The 16,376-nt window shown below is 33.7% G+C and overlaps 1 protein-coding gene across 1 annotated transcript in view; it reads right to left on the reverse strand.

Moving 5' to 3' along the window:
- LOC145292936 (ras-related and estrogen-regulated growth inhibitor-like) overlaps positions 1–16,376 on the reverse strand; it is a 382,170-nt gene that overhangs the window by 27,627 nt on the left and 338,167 nt on the right. Inside the window, exon 3 of the mRNA XM_080139106.1 lies at positions 10,921–10,977. Within this exon, the coding sequence (XP_079995232.1) occupies positions 10,921–10,977 (57 nt within the window). The remainder of the gene's footprint in view (positions 1–10,920; positions 10,978–16,376) is intronic.

Genomic DNA, 16,376 nt, shown 5'->3' on the forward strand with positions numbered 1-16,376 from the left:
TAATGATGGGTTAAGAAATTTCGTGGTGGTGACGAGAGTTTTTGAAGAAGATGAGCAAAGTTGTTGGCCATCGGATGTTGACAACGATCAATTAAGAGCCTTAGTCGAAGCCAATCTATGCACAACTGTTCGATTACTTGCTTATAAATAAGATGTAACGTATATGGCGATTTTTAACCATTTGAGAGGGATTAGAAAGACGAAAGCATGATAAATGGCTGCTTTACGAATTGAATGACAAAAAAAGAAAAGGAAACGCCGTTATTAAGTGCCATTTTCCCTTCTTTTACGCAACAAGAACGACTCGTTTCACGACCTGGTTATGACTTGCAATAGAAAAGTGGGTTCTTTACGACAACAGGCGACGCTCAGCTCAGTGGTTAGATGCCGACAAAGCTCTACAATACTTCCCGAAGCCAAAGTTGCCTCATCAGAAGGCCATGCTTACTGTTTGATGATCTGCTACCGGTCTCATACATTACAGTTTTTTGAATGCAGGCGAAACCATTACGGCGGAGAAGTATTGCCAACAAATGGATGAAATGAATCAGAAACTTCGACAACACCTAGCATTAGTCAACAGAAAAGGCCCAACCCCCCTCCCACGACAATGCCCGACTGCAAGTTGATAAATCGACCGTGCAGAAGTTGCACAAATTGGGCTACGAAATTCTGCCTCATTCGCCATTCTTTCCAACTACCGACTTCCACTTTTTCAAGCGGCAACTTTCTGCGTTAGAAATGCTTCAAAAACCTAAGCGACATTGAAAACGCCTTCAGCGACTTCATGGCTACCAGAACGCAATATTTTTACGTTACTGGCATATTTATTTTGTAGTTGGCAAAGTGTGTTGATTCTGATGTGCTTATTTTGATCAATAAAGTTTTGTTTGTGTCGAGATATCTTCGTTTGAATTTAAAGGTTAAACTTTTAGAATTTTCTTCTGAACCTGATATACATTTAATGAAGCATTTTTAAGAACCCGAAAGTTTAACTGGCATGCGACTGTTCGTGACGAGTTGCACTTCCAAACTGTTTTCGACCAACTTTAATTGCAACTTCTAGGGATCGACCTTGGCCTTCGGGTCAAGATCAAAGTGTAGTATATGTTCCGGCAGATACTGCAAGCAAATACCATATGTGGGGGCAACTCCACATATAAGACCTTGGTCAATGTAGGGGCAACCCTTCATACCAATTGTCACTATCCAGCTCCCCTACTCCCCGGGGAGTTGGTCCCCATTTCCCCTTCACTCCTCGCTTTAAAAATCGGCCTTGTGCCTAATTTGCTCGGTGGGGGAGCAAATAAATACCATCTGTTCTTCAGATCTACACTTCAAATTCTTGTTCTCTGTCAGCGGAGGAGAAATTCTTCACGACTGAGACAATTTTTATTTTTGTTCCTTTTCTCCACATTAAAAAACGACCCTGGTGTCTAACTCTGCCCCGTGGGGAGGCATTGTAAATAGGAACTTCTAGGGATCGCCCGTCGATCTGCTAACGGTCTCCCGATATCAATTGAATTATCACTTTCTTTCTTTCTTTTTCTTGAGAGAAATAGAGAGAGATAGAGAGATAGAGAGATAGAGAGAGAAAGATAGAGATAAATAGATATATAGATACATATTCAAAACAGAGACCGAAATGTTGTTATTGTTTTACAATTCTCGGTGTCGATCCAGAAGATCTGACCTTTTGCATCAGTAAACCTCGCTTGCTTTAACTGAATTTAAATTTAAATTGAATTTCAAAAACACCTGAGAAAAGATCAAATTTGATTGACAACACACTCTTACTTCAGTTATGCCTAAGTAGGCAAAATGTTTTTAAAGGTAAGGAGATCAAGTTCCAAAAAGTTCCACATAATGACTCAGGAGAATGACACACATACCTAATGCATTTTAATCCAGTTTTTGTAGCATTAAAAAGAAAATGCAAACATATATAAGAACACAGAAATATACCCATTGAATTTGAATACTAGATCTGAGATGTTCAAAAATGAAATTGATAAAAATATTTCCCTAGTCTGACACATATAACAACTTAATTTTGATCCTAGATTTTAGACTTTAAAATATTAATTCAAGCACATAAAACAACACAAAAACACAGAACTATTTCCATATATTGACACATATATTCACTGAATTATGACCTAGAATTTGAGACATGAAATGTACTATTTAATCTGGACATATATAACAACACAAATACTTTCTTGGTCTGAAAGATATACGTATATATAGTTTTTTTTCAATTTTAATCCTAAGTTTGAGGCATTCAATAAAATATATAAATCCAAACATATATAAGAACACTAAGATATTTACGTACTCTTAGACATAATCCACTGGATTTTAATCATAATTTTGAGACATGGAATATGAAATAAAAGCATATATATAACAACACAGAAATATCTGCAAAGACTGACAGCTATATCTACTGGAGGTTTAATGTACGTTTTGAGATAGTACATATAAAATCCAAATATATAAGAACACAGTAACACTTCCCATAGACACACGCATCCAGTGAATGTTTATCCGCTGTAACAACACGGAAATGTTCCCATAGACTGAAACATTGATTGATTGAATTTATATAACATCACATAAATATTTCTGTACGCTTGAGCACATATCAGCTCATTTATTTGTTTGGTTGTATTCATTTTTTTACACAGGAACCGCCACTTATCAAGCCCCGGGAGCCACTCGAGGATAAGGGTTAATGGGTATACATTAGTCATTGTTATTATAGCGCAGTAAACATAAGTAATGGGAATTTTGTTAATTGGATTACTTAGGGGGCAGTTCATCAAGAACTTGTTTACGTTGGACTTGAAGAAAATCAGATTGTAGTTAGCTGGAAATTGGAAGAGAGTTCCACAGGCGTGCAGTTCTGAGAAAGAAGCTTTGTTCATGGAATCTACATTTAAGTTTAGGCACAGATAAAGAGTGTGGGAAATTATTGATAGTAGTTTTGGCTAGACGAGTGCTTTTCGTGAAAGTTTGACGAGGGGGGGACCATAGATTGAAGTTCATATGAGCACTTGCCATGAAAATAACGATAAAGCAGACACAAGCTCGCAACGTCTCTTTTGTGGGAAAGAGGTTGCAGGGAAGAGAAAAGAAAATTCCCCACTAAGCTACAAAGAGTATTTTGAACGCGGCATTTCAACCCTTTTCCACTTATGTCATGCGGCATCCAGTAATTTGGGGAAATGGTCTTATGCTTCAAGGCTTTTATACAAGATGGCACAGAGCAACTTGCTTATTTAAATTTAATTAATATTCCAAATAAGCAAAGTGGTCTCCTCCACCCTGTATCTTGAAGTATTTATTCACAATATTTGTTTAACTGTAGAGAAAAATTATTGTTTCTTTATTGGACGTTGAAGAACATGGTAAGGTTTTTCAAAGGTAAATGATAAAAAAGAATAACATTAATATTTGGCGCATTTTAGGTCTAGAAGTTCGGATCTTAAGACAACGTAATCTAGTAGTACCTTGATATATCAACTGAAATTTTTATATTTGATTTTAGACATTAAATAAGTAATTCAAACATATATAAAATCCAAAAAAGTTTTAGTGACTCACATATATATACTCAATAAATTTTGTATCCTTATTTTGAGATATTAAATATGTAATTCAAGTATATATAACATAAAATACTTTTGTTGATCCACATATATTAAATAAATTTTGATCCTAGATTTGAGACTGTAACTATGTAATTCAAACAAAATTACATTCAAATAAATATCTCTGTTAACTCAAATATATATTCAATGAATTTTAATCTTTAATTTGATTTGAGACAGTCAAACATATATAACACCAAAGAAATATTTCTGATAAACCATATATATATATATATATATATATATATATATATATATATATATATATATATATATGTATGTATATATGGTGGGGCATAAGTCCTGTTACAAGATTTTGGAACTATTTTTTACGATACTACTGAAATAACATTACTATTTTATTGTCAGTATATTGTAATGTTATATATGATTTCTTGTTTTTAAGAAATAAACATACTAATTTTTTACAATGACTATATTTTTTTTTCTTCCGGGAATTTAAACTGCATTCTTTATTTTTATTTTTGCATTTTTTTATTGAAAGCTTCTTTAGACCACACACACACACACACACACACACACACACACACACACACACACACACACACACACACACACACACACACACACATATATATATATATATATTTAATGAATTTTGATCCATAAAATATGTACTTTAGACATATATAGCATCAAATAAATATTTCCGTTGACTCAAATATATATTCAATGAATTTTGATCTTTGATTGAGAACATTAGATATGTAGTTCAAACATGCATAACAGCAAAGAAATATTTCTGTTGACTCAAATATATATTCAATGAATTTTGATCTTTGATTGAGGACATTAGATATGTAGTTCAAACATGCATAACAGCAAAGAAATATTTCTGTTGACTCAAATATATATTCAATGAATTTTTATCTTTGATTGAGGACATTAGATATGTAGTTCAAACATGCATAACAGCAAAGAAATATTTCTGTTGACTCAAATATATATTCAATGAATTTTGATCTTTGATTGAGGACATTAGATATGTAGTTCAAACATGCATAACAGCAAAGAAATATTTCTGTTGACTCAAATATTTATTCAATGAATTTTTATCTTCAATTTGAGGCATTACACATGTAATGCAAATATATCTATCATCAGAGAAATATTTCTATTGATTCATATATATATATATATATATATATATATATATATATATTCCACGAACACTTCCTTATTTACATATGTGCTTTTTTCGGCTACTGCTGCTAATATCCTCGCAAGCCAGCTATCTTACAGCTGCTGATATTTTTTCCATGAGCTCATTCGTACTCTGCTGCACGTCCATTTCATTCTTACAGTAATTTGTAACTGCTATAAAATTTATCTATTTGTATTTGACTCATGGTCACTGTATTGGCAGAACGCTTTCTGTTTTTGCATAGTGTCAGTTATACAGGTTGGGATGAACCATTGATGGGAATGAGGCTTGTTGTAGAACGTGTGAGAACACGTGCTTCAATACCTGCTGGTGTCTTTTCAGGTCACTCATTTATGCATTTTTCATCAAGGAGGGAATATACATTAATTATTCCATGGGGCGACGGTGAAAATACTCTCTGATAGATTTTAATCAACTTCTTTGACGTGCATAGTATTTTGAACAACGGCTCCTCAACTTGGGTTAGAAAGTCAAGGGCGATATCTACTAATATGACAAGGTGATAAGTGAGGAATGGGCATTCGTCTTACAAGTCTTAGGTAGCGTAGCCAAGAATAGATGAAGAAGTGAGGCTTGCTGGTTCTCACGATCTGGGAGACAAGTCGAGACATTGACAGATTCTGAAACAAAATGCGACATAGAAAAAAAAACATACGCGCTGTTGTCAGCTGTATCTATGTAGCTCGAGAAACAAGCCGATTTATTTTGTTGATATTAAAATTACCAAGTACGTTCATTTGAGTGCTAGCATTTTTAAAATAGTGCTGCGACTATACTGCCAGAAATTCGATCGAACGGAGTACAGTTTTCAGCAGCAACATCAGCAGCAACATCAGCAGCAACATCCGAAGTCCAGCTTCCCAAATCTCCACGGTGTCGAGACAACCATTAGAGGATCGCATATTTGATATGAAGCATCTTTATCAGCGTTTAGATTGGGCGTTATTTTTATGGGCCCACCCAACATTAGGCAATAACAATGAAAAACGCATTTTGATATTTTTAAATGACATAACACATTAAACAATGCCATAAAAAAGATAAAAATCGTGTTTATTAAAAACAAATAAATTTTGTAATCATTTTAATATAAGCATACTTGTACATCGCCATTATATATATATATATATATATATATATATATATATATATACTAGCAGGGGTGCCCGGCGTTGCTCGGATGTTTGGAGGTGTATGATGTGCAAAAAAAGCAAAAAAACAAAAAAATGGTTAATTTTTTAAAACTTTGACCCCTATTATGACCCCTTAAAATTTATTGTTTCGGGCTCAAATCACTTTATTAAGTTAGATCCAGGTTCAAGGAACCTATATCTAAAATTTCAAGTGTCTAGACCCAAAATTGTCGGAGGAGTTTGGTAGAGTTCTTAAAGGTCAAATCGTTGAAATTTGACCCCTTAACAGGCAAATTTCTGGCTGACACCCGTCACATCGATTTTCCCAAATCTCAGTACCCGGTATTTCAAATTTCGAGTCTATAGACTAAAAATTGACAGAGTTATTGCGTAGGGAAATGTACACAGACAGACAGACACACAGACACACAGACAGACAGACAGACACTTTCACTTTTATAGATATATAGATATATATAAACACGCGCGAATACGCTCACACACTCACACACGCATATATATATATATATAATTAGGTATGTGTATATGTTTATGTATTTGTAAATACAGGATTCACTCATAAACTAATTAACAATTTTTTTATTTTTTTTACATAGGCATCACCACTTATCAAGGCCAAGAGGCCACTAGAGGATAAGGGTTAAAGAGTGTACAGTAGAAATTGGAAGTTGGACAATATAGTAACCGTTAGTAATGGACATTCGGTAAATTTGTTAACTTATATGGAACGGCTCATCAAAAATTTGTTTGCGTTAGACTTGAAGACAACCATATTGTAGTAAGTTGGAAAGCAGAAAAACGGAAGACAATTCCATAGGCGTGCAGTTCTAAGAAAGAAGCTTTGCTCATGGAATCTGCGCTTATGGTTAGGCACAGATAAAGAGTGGGGAAAATTAGTGATAGTGTTTTCTGCTAGACGGGTGTTTCTTGTAAAAGTTTGAGGAGGGGGGACCATAGAATGGAGCTCAGCCGAGTACCTACTATAAAAATAACGATAAATTGTTATTACATTTTTGAAAACAGCTACTATGCATAAGTGGTAGTAATGTGGGCAATATTTTGTTTATTTTAGTTATATGCAAATAGATTAATGTTATATGTTAGCCTCCTGGAAGATGTTACAAGGACAAATAATGCTTATAAGTTTTGGAATGTAGTGGAGATCTTAAGAACAATAAACAAATGAAAAAGAATGTTAAATACATAAACAAAATCGGTTTTCAAACCTAGGTATACAAAATTAATTTAGTCAGAGAAAACGTGACTAAGAAGTCACCTGTTATGTCTTTGTGTAATCGAATGGCGTAAGCACAACGGGGTTAGTTTTAATACACACAGGAAAGTTAGTTAGTTGAAAGAGGAAAATTGGAGACGTCAGATAGTCCAGACCGGGATAAGAACTCGGGAGAAGATTTAGTCTCTCTTATGATGCTAAAAACCAATGTATTCCCAGATAGCCAAAATGTGAACAGAATATTGTAATCTTTAAAGATGTCCGACCGGAACCAAAGAATAAATGCTGTTATATATAAATATAGCTATTGTGTCATGTCGTCTTTGAACAACAAGGTATGTGTTTATTTGTCGTTTAAAATGAACTGTTTTATATATACTGTCCACAACTGTTGAACATACCATCATCACCCGACATTTTAAATGTACAGACGGTCTATTATATAAACCGCGATGATATACACTGTCTTCGTCATTCATAAAAGAACTCGTCTCCCCTCATCGTCATGTACAAGCATTCGTTTGTACAAGTAATTGTCTCCCCCCTCTGTAAATATATTGTCAATACGTCCATCTTATTGTTTTTGATCAACAATACAACACAACACATACGTCTATAAAATTTAGTCTGCGGCCGACAACGTAACATCTGCATAATTTGGTACAACCATTATATACACGCGTACACAACACACACACACACACACACACACACACACACACACACACACACACACACACACACACACACACACACACACATGCACACATACACACACCTCGCCCTCGCTACATAACAGTAAGACTGCTATGAAAGACATTGTGAAATCCAGATAGCTCCTATTTTTGGTGAAATGTAAACAATACAAGGTGGAACGATAAAATTATCGCCCTAGAAAAAACGACATGATTCCATTTCCATTTGATGAAAACCGGGTTTTTTTGGTTTTTTTTTTGTTGCAGATCATTTACTAGTTGGTCAGTTGTGTACAAATCTTAATATCGATAGGAGTCTTCTATCATGTCTGAAAGTGACACAATCGAGCGAGATCAGAGGTGTACAAGCCTGTACAAATCATGCTTTCTACCGATCCAAGTTATGACATCAGGACCATTGCCATCACCCTCAAAATGTATAGCTAGATTGCTACAAATAACAGGAACGTGCACAGGGTGTCCAAAACAAAGTTTCCGGCCACGATTATGGTCTTTGGTGTGGTTTCAAGTGAGGGCCGCATCATGCCACCTCACATCTTCGAAGTTGGCTTGAAAGTCAATACCAATATGTACTTGGATGTGTTGAAGAGTGTGGTGATCCCCTGGTGCAATCAGGTAGCTGCTGGAAGATCCTGGATGTGGCAACAGGACTCGACGCCGGCCCACAAGTCCAAAGAGGTCCAGACTTGGATTCAGAAGGAGTGCTACGACTTTATATCGTTCTCTAATTGGCCCACCTCCTCTCTCGACCTGAACCCGCTGAACTACTTCATTTGGTCATACGTCGAGACATCACCAATATAATCACCCACAACACAAAAACCAGCCTTAGCGCCGCCATCTGCCAAGTATTCGCTGAAATGCCGCCGGCGCTTGTGGAAAAGGCATGTTCTCACTTCCGGACTCATATCGAGGCGGTGATTGAGGCAGGAGGCGGCTACTTTGAATAGATGTCAGCTCTACTACATAATCAAGCTACCTGAATTGATTTTTTCAATAAAAGTTTTAAAGCAAAGCTGTAGTGTTGTTTGCTTTAGGGCGACACTTTTGTCGTTTTACCCTGTAGTATAAAATATTTATTAGGCACCAGACGAAGTGAGATATCCTCTCGTTCAATCACTTCTGTAATACCCTTTTTAATTAAATTAATTTCTAGAATCAAAATCATGTAATAGAGTTTGATTAAAACTCGAATGAAGATTCTACGCACAAGATTTAGTAGCTGTATCTCTTATTTTAACCTTCGTAAGAAAGATAACAGTACTTCAAAAGTGTTCGGGAAATGAATTTTACTTGTCCTGGGACGCGTATTTCTCTCGTGTTAATGTGAAGACACGTACCATACTTCACCATCAGTAAACGACGTAATTAAATTTGCACCCGGAAGTTTATTCGAGTACGAATGTCTCCGGTGACAAGAATAATAAATCAAATTATATATATACATATATATATATATATATATATATATATATATATATATATATATATATATATATATATATATATATATATATATATATACGTGTGTGTGTGTGTGGTTCTGGATTGAACGAGGGTGTGCGATTACCAGGTCTTTAGGAGCAACCGACTCGCATTTAATGCCGACCTGTAATAGGTCCCCATGTCTGTGTTAATTTAAATTCCACTAGTTTCCGGGCATCTATCAACTGGGAGTTTACAGTTTCTCGTTACGATGTGTAAATATCATTAAGAGTAGACAGCAAAGCGAGCTATTAGTTACATTCTCTTTCCTGGCCTTTTTTGCTTCTTATTCTCCCAGGCTGTTCAGGTAGAACTTTAAACGTTTTTACTTAATACACTCTTCTCTGTTTCTATCTATCTATCTATCTATCTATCTATCTATCTATCTATCTATCTATCTATCTATCTATCCATCCATCCATCTATCTATCTATCTATCTATCTATCTATCTATCTATCTATCTATCTACCAAACTAATAGGTTGATGAAAAAATAATGTCGTTTTGTGACGTTCAACTTCAAAAGATCATAACTCCTTTCATAATAAACTTTATTAATCGAAATAAGAACCATTAGAATCGACACATTTTTGCCAACGAGAAACAAGTTTATTAATCCCATTAGCATAGAAATCCAAAGTTCTGGAAGCGATGAAGTCATTGAAGACCGATTCAGCATCATCTCGGCTTTTGATGCATTTTTCACGCAGGAAGTTGTCGAGATGATTGAAAAAGTGATAAGAGGTCCGGTGAATATGGCGGAAGAGGCAGAGTCTCGTAGTCCAATTCGTTCAGATACTGCAGGGTCAGTTGAGCAACAGTTGTCATGAAGGAGAATTGGTCCCTTCATATTGACCAATCTCGGCTATATATGTTGGATCTTCTGGTACATTTCGTCAATTTGTCGGCAGTACTTCTCTTCCGTAATCGTTTCGCCCGGATTTAAGAATCTGTGGTGGAGGAGACCGGCCGCAGATCACTAAACAGTCACCATAACCTTGTTTTGGTGAAATTTCGGTTTCGAAAAGTGTTGTGGGGTTTCTCCTGCATCCAACCACTGTGTCGAACGTCGCCGGTTGTTGTAGAGGATCCACTTCTCATCACACGTCACAATCAGCTCGAGAAATAGGTCGTTTTTGTTGCGCAGAAGAAGTGTAGAAGATTTTTTGGAATATCGTTAAATTCATGCGGCACCCATTTTTCCAACTTTTTTGACCTCCCTATTTGCTTTAAATGGCGAACGATTGCTGAGTGGTCTACCTCGAGTTCAACATCAACTTCTCGTATGGTTTTGCGAGGGTCGGCTTCAATTAAGGCTTTGAAATGTTCTCAATATATAAGCTTTCAAATCTATGATATGACTTTTCTCTCTCTCTCTCTCTCTCTTTGCCTTTTTCCTTCTTTCTCTCTACGCGCACACACACCACTTACTCCTTGTGTCAGACATTAGTAGGTATCCACAAGAATGTTTATGTATACGTAAACTTACCTTGCGAAGAATCGTATTCCCAAATAAATCGCTTCGTTAGAAATCGCACCACCAAAGCTGAAAAAGATGAACAATGAGAATACATTAATTACAGAATTTCTTTGGTGAGGATTAATAATTTCTATTAATTGGAATAGTTCTTGAAATAAAGTGCAATAGGGAGACACAAATAAGAAGAAATAATTTGGATGAAAACGATTCTGTAGATAAACAATAATATTTAATAAATAATATTTGTCCATCGTTACCGATGAAGACCACGAACACACCTGATGATGCTGTGTCTGGCACATGAAATTATTTTGTGGCAAGAGTTGCGCAATCTTTAACCACATTTCTCCTGAGTCGGCACTGTTTTATTCCAGTGGCAAGCAAAAATTCAGGACAACTGAAAACAAGGTAGAGTCGAGCGGGGGGGGGCACATACCGCGCCTGTTATTTCTAAATGGTCACCCATCTAATACTGTCCAGACTCATCGTTGATTAACTTTGGTGAACTGACACGAAACTGTGTGCCAACGTGGTCATGCAGTATGTAAATCAATAAGTATTAAACAGTAATACTTATTTATTATATAAATTACAATTAAAAAATTTACTTTGAAAATGAGACCTATCAATTGATGTCGTTGTGTGAACCCTCATTGGAAGCTTTTTGACGTTTTTATTCCATTATTCTTTAGTAAAACTCCAAGGGCAGATTACCTATACTTCCACAATGCTTTTTTGTTCAAGGAAGATAATATTAGTGTTTAGGATCCCCCCCCCCTTTAAAATGGAAAAGTATTTAAAAGCATTCTTCTTATTAGGTGGGCTGCAACCAACTGCGAAGTCTCTGATTGCTATATTTCCTCTATAGCTCCATTGTCGTTTTGTTGTTAATACACACAGACTAGAAAAAGGAAAATATGTATAACCATTATTTAAAGGCTCTTTTGTTATAAAGGTTCTTCTGGCATATTAATGCTACGAACAGGATAACAGTATTTACACTTGTCAGTTAATTTTGTTCCAATGCATAGGTTGATACTCGAATCTATGTGTATTAGTTTATATGCCTATGTATGCGGCTCAAAGTAAATTACGGTGTCTGATAGTGTGCTTGCTTTGACGTAGACATCAGTGCCCGTCTTTACGTCTCTCGCATTATCATTGTTGTGTATTCTCTGTTTTATATCTATTTATCTAAATCTAATTCTCTCGTTTAAAAGCGATTGACGTAAATAATCATTCTCTCTCAATATAAATATATATCATAACTTCAAGTACACACAAATATATATTTTTCTTACTATATATATATATATATATATATATATATATATATATATATATGATTTTCAGAATGTGAGAGATTATATATAACAAATCAGCTAGACACATCCAAACTCAGGCTTGGGTTTCGAGTCCTGATGAGCCCAAATGAGGGCGAAGCTCGAATCTTGGACTTCCAGTTCGTTGACTGTCATGGCTCTTGTGGACTGCGACGTTGTTTGGCTGTGGAAATTGAATTCATTCAAAACATATCGCTAAAACCAAACCAAAACAACATCTAAGTAAATCGTGATATATCCAGAGAGTTGGCGACATGGTCCAGGGGTAAGGGTTTAGGCTCATTACCGTTGGGTCCCATTTTCGAATCTCGCTAGATACAGCCACTCTGATGAGTCGTAGACGACGAAACACGTGGCAGTGGAAAATTACATTTTTAAAATAATATATATACCTCTCCCTATGTGGGGGTACCAAATTGGTTAAAAGGGAAACTTATTCCCAACTCGCATTTAGGTAAAAATGCACTTTCGTAAATAATTGAATTCATTCAAAACATATCGCTAAAACCAAAACAAAACCACACACACACACACACACACACACATATATATATATATATATATATATATATATATATGTGCATACATATGGGTATATTTTTGATTAATAAGAAAATACACAAAATTCTAATATGCTCATCCTCATCATCATTAACCATAAATATATTTAATACAAATATTATTGAACAACACAGGATGTTTCTGTTTAATAAGTTTTCATTTTTTTTTCAACCTTTCAGATAACCATCAAGTGTTTTTGTCGAATTGTTGTATGCAGAATCCATAGATTTTATGTTCCATTCTTTCCAATGAGATATGAACATGCCAGACTAATACTCCTCCCCAATATGAATCAATCATAAGATTAAACACACACACACACACACACACACACACCCACACACACACCCACACACATAGGTGTGTGTGTATGAAAAAAAATTTACCAGAAAATGCATAACATTCATCGTATTGTTTTATATATATATATATATATATATATATATATATATATATATATATATATATATATATATATGTATATATATATAACTTTAGTTCCTTCTGTTATAATCGAAACCGAAACCAAAACCTCTCAAGAATTCTTGATAAAATAGATTACTAAGTTGCCATCAGCTAAAATTGAAACCGAAACCAACACTTATGAAGAATTCTTGATAAAATTATTTTTTAAAAATAGATTATTGGAGTGCCATTAGCTATAATCGAAACCGAAACAAACACTTATGAGGAATGCATGCCCGCTACCACTTTTCTTTCATTTTTTTTTTTTTTTTGCTTAATACACACCTCCAAACAGCCGGGCAACACCGGGCATCCAGGCTAGATATAATCAAACCCGAAACCACCACTTGTGAAGAATTCTTGGTAAAATTATTTATAACAACAAATGGAAGTACATAACAATTAAGCGACCCGGATGTAAGCGTGACACACACAATAACACATACGCTATATAGATTATTATTAGTTTCATTAATAGTCAGTTATTATTATCGACTCAAAATATCGACCCAGATTATGACAGAATCTGCATAAAATGGTTTACAAAAGTCAGAACGTTTATTTGAGTTTATCTTTCGATTTGCAAGCAAACTTATCAGACACCTATTTTTCAAGTCTAGCAGTCATTACCAATGTTTGAAGATAACGATAAACATCCGTGTGGTGGTAAATGTTTAAGGTCACGGTCAGAGAAAAACGGTGCATTGTTTTTATTTTTTTACACATTACTAAATTATGAATAATTTCCATTTAAAATCTATTTATTATTATGCGTGTAAAATTGAGAAAAGCACGCTTGAGGTGTGTCAACATTATGTGAATAAGCCCAAACAAAACATTTACATGCACGAATTTTACTAAACGGATGTTAAATGGAAATGATTCCCCTCCGACTGTCGTTTAGGCGGCCGGGTTTCGATCTTAGCTTTAGGTAGTTGCTTGTCTAGCCGCACTGATGAGCCGTGAAACAATGAAACAGTACTGTACGTAGATTATATATATATATATATATATATACACATATATATATGTATATATATATGTGTGTGTGTGTGTGTTGTAGTTATGCAAACAATTCAGTATTGCAAACTCACTTATATCCTTTGACTTAAATTGATTTAAATTTAGGGTCCACCATTTTTAAACATGAGATTTCGGAACATATATGTGGCTAATTTTTTTTTTAATCTAAAATACATCTGGTACACTGTTACTGGATCATTTTACGTAATTTTTGGAAGTTATACTTATTCTGACATGACACGTAAGTACGTAATAATGTTTTCACTGGAAATGCGTTGGTTTAAATAACCAATCCAAACAAGCACGAAACATTCTCCCCCCTAAAAAGAAGAATGTTTCGCTCATTGAATAGTACAAGGTTTTAATGTATTTCAGCGGTGAACTTTTAATTAATTTTACTTGTTAAATTCAATTGTATTAAGTTAAATATTTCAGAGTTCGATTGCCCCATATTAAACATTTATCTATGTGTCTAGTCTTTCCCTCGGGGAAGAAAGTAAATAGGTACATCTCTATAACAATTGGATAAACATGTTTATATAACACAGGTGCGAGAGTTAGCGTAATTCCTTGCGGCAAAGGTACTTCACATTTAACTTGTAACATTTTACCCTTTTTTTTTCACATCTTACAAAAACTTTTCTTTTTTAACTCAGTTGGTAGAAATGAACGCATACTTACAAACCAAAAGAAGAAGAAGAAGAAAAAAAAAAGAACAAATTATTTTTGGAGAAAATTCAAGAATACAACTTTTTTTTTTTTTTTTTTGAATTTTCATAACGAAGCCATGCGTGTTTATTTAGGACGATGGTTTATATACACCACGTGCGATATCCGCCATTTTTCGTTTCACCTGCTCTCTAATTAGACAAAAAAGTTTAAGAATCACTACAAAAAGGTATTACACCATTAGCAACAAAAAATAACTAATATTTATATCAGTTGAGACTTACAAATCTTTTTAAGTAGATGTGAATACAATTTATAAGTGGATGTTAAATGCATACAGCAAGCAAATTGGACAGTCAGCGATTTTGAATTTACGATTGTTGGGATGTTTTTTCAAGAAATCTTCTGGCTTCTCTGAATGAATGTGTTAAACTAAGCCGAAACTGAAAGACAGCATTTTTCAAGTGTCGGATCAAATGTATATTTACGCCCAGAAATTAAAATGCCGTAAAATTAAATAAGAAAATATGACGTACACACTTGAATTCAATAGTTTAAATTTCATATCTATATCTGTCTGTCTGTCTGTCTGTCTGTCTCTCTCTCTCTCTATATATATATATATATGTAAAACGAGTTTTTAAAATTTTTACATAATATTATTTTGTATTCCTGCACGTCACCAATTGAAAACGAATAAAGAAAAGTTATCAGCTTTTATACTTTTCGTATTCTTTTTTTATATATTTCCATATATATATATATATATATATATATATATATATATATATATGCATATATATATATTTACATATATATTTATTTGTATATATATACTTATATATATATTTATATATATATATATATATTTACACATATATACATATATATATTTACATATATATACATACATATATATATTTACACATATATATTTACATATATATATATTTACATATATATATTTACATATATATATATTTACATATATATATAGTTACATATATGCATATTTATATATATATTTACATATATATATTTACATATACATATATATTTATATAAATATATATATTTACATAAATATATATATATATTTACATCAATATATATATATATATATATATATATATATATATATATATATGTATATATATTACAGCGGGAAGTAGATCAGAAGTCTAAAAGAGCAACGGTTATTTTAATGTATTAACACTCTAAAAGAACAGTGCTCATAGTACTGTAGGTATATAATAAACTCAATAGGCATATTTATTCTAGAGCTATATTAATATTAACTATAAAGATTAATACTTGTAAATTATAAACCAGTTTCAAAAGAACAAGCAAACAAAACAAAAAATCATATATATATATAACATATATATAATATAATATATATAT

This window comes from Euprymna scolopes, chromosome 14, assembly GCF_053919585.1.
Source record: "Euprymna scolopes isolate OS-2025 chromosome 14, ASM5391958v1, whole genome shotgun sequence".
NCBI classification, from domain to species: domain Eukaryota; kingdom Metazoa; phylum Mollusca; class Cephalopoda; order Sepiida; family Sepiolidae; genus Euprymna; species Euprymna scolopes.